This window comes from Ciconia boyciana, chromosome 2 (genome assembly GCF_034638445.1).
Source record: "Ciconia boyciana chromosome 2, ASM3463844v1, whole genome shotgun sequence".
NCBI lineage: Eukaryota > Metazoa > Chordata > Aves > Ciconiiformes > Ciconiidae > Ciconia > Ciconia boyciana.
This window is the reverse complement of record NC_132935.1, coordinates 79,964,490-79,972,063: the sequence shown is the minus strand read 5'-3', so window position 1 is coordinate 79,972,063 and position 7,574 is coordinate 79,964,490. Positions and strand designations below refer to the sequence as shown.

Sequence of the window (7,574 nt, the reverse complement as noted above, 5' to 3'; positions counted from 1 at the left end):
GCCTTGGAGGACTACGAGGCCTCAGCTCTTTCCACTGCAGGTAAAAACAGCACCCGAGGCAACCTGAACGGCATCCTCTGTAAAGACGCTAGCGCATCTCCTGTCTTGATTATAAAGCAGTGCCACTCCTGTTCCTTCTAACATGGGCTGTAAGTAGCCCGAGCACTCAAATGAACCTGATAATAGGATTATTTGCTTCAGAAAGCCTTCACAAGCCATTGCTCCAAAGAAACTTTGGTGCTGCACGCATGAAACAGGCCAAACCGTTACTGAAAAAGAACATAATCTTATTTGAAGCCAGCCCTTCTTGATCCACATTATGTCCCCACTGATGAACGCGTACGGCCATGCAGGACAAACATAAAATGGCGGTCCCTGGAGAACAAAAAGCACACATTTTAACAACAGTTTAATCTTTTCATAAAACATGAGTACTCTGCATAGACTACAGGCCAAGTATTGGGCCTCAAAATACTTGGAGATTCCTGCAACTACATGAAAACAGTGAACTTCTGACATTCATGGCATATCTATTCTTTAAACAGGTAGCTGCTTTAAAACAATTAAGAACACTATAGCAAAAAAATACCTGTAGCAAACATCCTGCAGGGGTTTACAGAATGGAATTAAATTAATTTCACAAAGCAGTTTTTCAGAGGTGTCTAGGGATAACAGGTAAACAGCAGAAGTTTCATATTCTCTATGATCCGCAGTCCTTGGATGCACTTGGAACTACTGTAACGATGTTCAAACAGTAAGTGTCATACCCTCAGTTCTTCCAGCTATTTGGTTCAGTGCAGCAAAATCATGCATAAAGCTGCCAGACCATATTATGGGACACAGCAGCATGTAAGTGGAAAGAATTTTTATGAGTATTTAATGAAAAACTGTGTATTCTTAAAACACGTTCTTTTATATGAATTGCAAACTGTTGGAAAAAGCAAAAAGCTAAAACTTTCACACAAGAATGAAAAATAATTGGAAAATAAGAGACCAATTAATCACATGCTGCTCCAGAACATGCTTAATCTATAAAGGCGTGACTAAATTAATCTTGGTATAAATGCTTATGTGTAACAAAAGTTAACAAGACATACCGCATCAAGTAACAAAAAAACCTCTGGGGGATATGCTTGTTGATCTTCGCAGAAAGGAGCGCAGGCACTGCTCTCCTCTCTCCTTTGACCCTGACTGGCCAGAGATCATCATGTATTTAACTGCGGGGGTGGAAAGACATGACGACCAAAAACCAGCAGCTACATGAGTTACAGCCACCCTTACTATGTGGTCTCCTGATTTGTAAGCAGAACCAGATGTATTGCCCATTTGCTACTCGTTACTCCTGTGTTAACAGTACACAAAACATGAGTAATTATGCACATACTTTAAGTTTGGCATATTGGGTATTGAGTCCTTTTTAAGAAGCCATTTATACTTCAGGGAACTAATATTTTTAGCTAAAAGTAGTATGCTTTTCACATGTAATTACACTAAAACATCTGCTTAAAGATTACTGTAACTCATGGATCTAAAAGGAAGATGACTAAGACAGAATAACAAATAATAAAGAGTGAAATAACCTCTGAGATAGTTGGTGAGTAAAATTAAGATCAACAGGTAGGTGAGGGAAGGAGGCTTCAGCTTTGAGGGTTGGTGGTGTGACAACAGTTGCTAATTACAGGCAGGTTAATGCAAGGTTGTTTAAGGAAACTCCGGATTACACAGGTAAGTAATGTGGCTGTTAGGTCAACAAATCCCTTTCAACGAGGGGGTGGGGGGGAAGAGATCACAGAAAGGCACAGTGAAGAGGGACATTGATGGGTCATGTTGAGAATCTTGGCCCAAAGTTATGAAGGTAGTAAGGCTTAAACAATTTATGTTAAGAAAAAGCTTATCAAACTCTGTGAAAACACAAACAGTAAATACACAAGTGTAGCTTCAGAGAAAGAAGTAACTCAGATTCTTCCTAGACACCGAGTACCTCCCCCCATGCATTTTACAATTCCGCTTTTGTATAAAGAGCATTTAGAAGTATATCCGTGGACATAATTGTTGCTTTATAGCAGCATTGCCTGATTTCAGCTTAGAAATTCTGCTGCTGCTTCCACGATTCCTGGTCACTACTAGCTAAATATCCCATGTATATTCCATTATAATGCAGCAGTATTTTTAGATTCAGCACATTCCTTACCAAACTCAACCAGGCCATTTACACAATTTGCACCTGCTGAACAAGGCACACCAATGCAGATCTTCACTATCTAGGTTCTAATACATAAATTCTATTCAATATAAATAAATAACAAGGTTTGCAGTGTTCTCTATTTTTGTAAGCAACAAGGAAGTCTGTTCTCTCTAGGTAAAACTAGTGTCATTTTCTAGGAACAGAAACACTCCTTGAAAGCCAAGTGATTTAACATAAATCAGACAAGTAAGGTTAAGTGCCTCCTCCCCAATGTCAGATAACTCCAGATGTTTGATTTCTCCTTATGCGGGGGGGGGGAGTGCCTGTGCAGCTTTGGCATTGGCCACTACTCGGCAAGTAAGAGAGAGAACAGCAATTAAGCATACAATCAGCAAAACTGATGTGCAGAGTTGTGAGATAATCTTGTCATTGCTTCCATTCCTCAGTATTATATTAAATTCAAAACACTCAGTTTATTTTGTGATAGTATTTGACCTTTGGAAATACCATCTTCTAAAAATTTCCATTATTGAGTAACTTAGATTTCAGCGTATCGTTTCTCAATTTATGGTGACTTCTAAACAAAGAAATTAAAACCAGAAGCACAGCTTTTCTGGAATAATCATAGATTTAATAAAATTGCTGTAACTATGCAATCCTTTAGTTCCAGATAATCTAATTAAAAACTGAAATATCAGAGCAAGAGAGCTCTAACTTACCATTATGCTTTGTAAAAGTTGTTTCCTTATCTGTTTCAGAAGACAGCTTCCCTTTTTTCCATCCTGAACTTCATTATGCTACCAAGATTCAGGTCCCTGTTTAATGTTTATTATCTGTATCATCATTTCTGCTAAGAACCCCACTCACTGCTCAGGCCGTACGGTGCCCATTCACAAGGCAAGCACAAGAACGCTGACCCTGCCACAGAGAATTTCCAATCTAAACGAATGGACAGACAGGGGAGTACAAGGAAACCAGAGGACACTGATCAGCATGCCAGGCAGTGGAACCCACAAACCACTGTCATTTGTGTTTTGTAAGGTAAAGGGCTTTTTACGGAGTTCTCTGAAGAAGCGGGGCTGCTGTGCAGATTTTTATAAAGACATTTGCTCAAGTTTAGGGGAAGACAAGGAAAGAATTAATGCACTCAGCTGAAAAGTGATGCGAATACTGTAATTGGTGTTGGAGCTGTTATCTTACTGAGGAAGTTACTGACAGAAAATAGCTAGAGGTTCCAGAGGGCCCTCAAAAAGAAAATCAAGTAACTTAGGCTTTACCCAGTGGAGAAGGGGGAGTCGGAGAAAGGATGCAGTTTTCACTATTTTTAATCAATATAAAATAATCTGTGTAAAAACAGTTAAAACCATGCTGCAATTAACTTCTCTCAGTATGCAAAAGATAGCTACAGAGCCACCCGACGGTTCTTGGACAAAGGCCTGTAGAATGACTGACAGCATTAGATACTCAACACCGCAAAGGGGATACAATAAGCATTGCCAACCCCTCCAATTCAAGACCCAAGGTCAACACAAACTGTGGTGAAAGCGTGCACACACACACACACACACACACACAGAACTTTTCCCACTTGAAGAGTAATGTAAGACCACTGCATGCTGTATTACTCTAGCACAGATGGAAGCCACTGGTACAGAGCTTGTCAGCTGTCTTGGTAACAGCCACTTAACTTACATGCTTACTATCAAGTTTCTATGCCAGAGGAGCATACACAATACAGTAAGGCAAACTATTAAAACAATAAAAAAGTCATGTTATTTAACTCTTGTTCTATACAACCTCCATCATCTTTCCCAAAACACATGTAAAAATAAGGAGATAAGGAAATGGGATTTTTTTGGAAGTTCACAATGGACAGTTTCAGAAACAAACTTCACCTGGGATCTGTAAAGCAGTGCAAAAGCAAGCGCAACAGTTTGATTTGAAACCAGTTCTCCATAACAAAGAGTGAATACAGATAACATAAGCTACATTAATATAGTTACAGTTCACATTACATGACTGGCCCAGTTCAGTTTTTTCTGTCATGACTGGTAAAGTAACAGTAATAAGAAACAGCACAAAGGCTTTTTCTTAATAAATTTTAATGTTAAGACCAGTTTGCCTGGATAAAAACACAAAGTTACAAGAACCACACTACTGCAAATTCTGCATGATGCGCAGTAGTGCTTGCAATATTTGTGTGGCAAGACCATTTTGGAACTGTTTGGAAAGATGTCAGACAGAATCTTGGCGTAAACCAGTGGATCTCATCTTGTGAAAATATATCTGTCCCACAATGTAAACCACTGTAAATAGTCAAATGCTATATTTATGCGCATCAAAAATATATGGGGCGAATACTCGATTTAGCATTTAGTCAGCAACAGTGAATGAGAGAGAAATATTCTGGTTATTTTTCTATTATTTCATTTCACTGGAAATTGCCTAATAAATCACTCCAAAGGGTAATATTTGTGGTTCAAAACCACCAGGACAACAGTAATTTTTACAATAGTAGTTTCTGACCTTCAGACAGTGACGGCCCAGTCCTCCTGCCACTAGATTCACATGCATTTGGCTTGTGCTCAGTGCCTTAGAACACGAGTCCAGGCACCAAAAAATGCACTACCACCATCACAGCCTGGACCACATTAGCGCAAAACACACCAGATCAGAGATGCAACATCAATAAAAGGAGATGACACTCTCAAAGCAGCTACCAGATTCTCAAGTATTAATTATATACACATACGGTTAAGTACAGAATACTGAAGGACAGTGTACCAAGTAGCAAGTTAAATGTTCCATCAATTTTCTGATTACTGCAATGGATACTGAACATCTCCCCCATTTAATTTAGGAAAGATACTGCAATATAAGCATGTGATTTGATGCTACTTAAAGCTTTGTTGATACTGTTAGGTATTTTCTTTAAAATATCTACATAAAAAACCCCAAACATTACTGCAAAAGAACTCTATCTACATATAGAAATAACACAGACTTGATTTGGTGGCTCTTGTTTCACTGTGTCCTTGCAAAGAAATCTGCTAACTTTTCCTTGCCTGTTTAATAGCATGTATATTTCCCTGCCCACAGGCAATAAATGGTACATGATGAATCACTTCTTCAATATTATTCCCATAAAAATTCACAGTGACCACACACTGACCAATTCTGAAAGAAAAGAGATTTTTTTTTTGTTGTGGGCCCCCCCCCTTTTTTTTTTTTAAGTAATTGTGCAATATAAAATTCATACTACAATTTGCAACTTCGGTAACTTACAGGAAAAAGATTTCAAGCTCTTTAATTAAGGACCAGGTCAGAATGTTGCTTACACTATGCTCTTTGTTTCTGTGCAAACACATCAGATAAGGTTCATCCCTCCTCTTGAGGTCCTGAAAAATTCTATTATCGATAAGAAATTGGCTACAATTTAAGTTGTGAACCTATCTAATTTTCCTTGGTACCTTTAAATGCTTCCATCACCTAGCCTTAGTAAATTTTTTACTTACTGTTTCAATTCAGGAAATCCCGATTCCCAAAGCCAACCCCTGCCCCCCAACCAAACAGGAAAACCCAGCTGAGCCTCAACAAGTACATCTGAATTCTCAGAAGAGGAAATATTTTTTTGATTTAACAGCAACTGTACAATATTACAAACTCAGACACATGAAAAACAATCAGGCAATAGAAAATGTACAACAGCTTTGGTGTTATACAAAATAATAAAAAAGACTTGACAGCAAGATACATAGTTCATTATGTTGTCACCACAGCCACTTCATTGCTGACTGTAAGACAGTTATTTACTTTTGATATTCTCTGTGTGGCCTTTCCACTCATGAAAAATCATACTATATTACTACAATAAGAACTGTTATGAACACCATAAAGTAATCTCCAAATTTTATAAAAACATCTTGCCTCTTCGCACTATTGCTTTGTGGCACATTGTCAACAGAACAGCAGTCCAAAATAAAGTGACAACTAGATTTAATAAATTAATATACTTTTTTAAAGATGTACAATGCACATTCTTTTTAATCCAAGGTTTTAGGGTGTCAGGATACTTCTATTTACACATATACAGACCTCAGACAGCATTGATAACATCAGAAAATGCAGATAAGGAACAGAGCCTTAACTGCTATCTGGATGCTACTAACAGAAGCCAAAACACTGCTGAGAGTATTATTGGGAGAGATATCCAAAGACTGAAGAAGAGTCTATGAAAAAAGGACATGTAAAGGCAAAGGGAAGGTCAAGATGTTTAATATGACCATCTATTCTTGTGAAGACTGAGGTGGAGTTGTTGATGTGCCTTGTTTACCAGACTTTCGTTCATAATTCACAAGTCGTTGCCCAACAAGGTACCTGGGATTATAGTAAAAACAGTGAGAAATTAATAAAAGTTAATACAATTCTGTAATATAAATCCACTCTATCTCCTTTGCTGCAGAAGTAGCTTTCTCATTTCAATGACAGTTATTCTACAAGTGATCCCTCCCCCCTTAATGGTTTTCAACCATCCTCATCTTTTTCTCAACATTCAGGCATTTCGTAGTGGAATCCAGGCATTACAGGTTTGTGTTTACAGCCTTCAGTAGTCATACAATTCAGACATATATAAGCTGAATGAAGATATGAAATATAAAGAATGTGTTTGCGTTATTTATATACCCAGCCCCTTTGCTGGATGATACTGTTAAGAGCGTCTTAGCACTGTCTGAGCCACTGCCACTTGAACATCTGGAACAACAACTCAGATATAAAACCAAATGAGAGGTTCTAATGAGGTTCTAAGTTCAAAAAAGAATCTGCCACAATGCAGAACATGCATTGGGTAAGAGTAAGAGAGGCTCAGCTCATATATCCAATGAAAAACATGCTGCTTGAAAAAAGTAAATATTGTAAAGGAAGAACTTTTACTGCAGCTCAATCTTTCTTAAAGGGAGAGAAAATATCCTAATGCTACTCCATGTCAAGCCAAAGGGCTGCAAGGTTCCTTTATTTAAATTCTGTTTCAACATCTCACCATCTTATCAGCTTGGCAGTTTTCCTACCTTTCACATTATTCCTTACTTCCTCTATATCGTCATTTCACAGTCCTACTTTTTGCCATCTAAATCCCTTTCCGTGCTTCCTATTTGTTCTACATGTAGAAGAGCCACATACACCTATGAATTCTTCCCCTGAAACCTGCCATTTCCTTTAAAAACTTTTTCACCACCACTCCTTTTCTCATGGTACCATCACATTTTTTTGTACATTTCAGAATGTCACAAAAACTTGTCTATGCTTCTGACGTTTGTTATGTGAAAGATTTAATTACGCATATTTCTAAACCATAAATCTCTACTGGCTAGCATAACTATGTTTGCTTACT

The 7,574-nt window shown here is 37.9% G+C and overlaps 1 protein-coding gene across 2 annotated transcripts in view; it reads right to left on the bottom strand.

Moving 5' to 3' along the window:
• Positions 1 to 6,164: 6,164 nt before the first annotated feature.
• The window catches only part of MARCHF6 (membrane associated ring-CH-type finger 6), a 54,645-nt gene continuing 53,235 nt past the window's right edge, over positions 6,165 to 7,574 (bottom strand). For both annotated transcript variants that reach the window (XM_072853086.1, XM_072853085.1), the window contains exon 26: positions 6,165 to 6,562. In XM_072853086.1, coding sequence (XP_072709187.1) covers positions 6,472 to 6,562 — 91 coding nt within the window. In that variant the 3' untranslated portion in view covers positions 6,165 to 6,471. The remainder of the gene's footprint in view (positions 6,563 to 7,574) is intronic.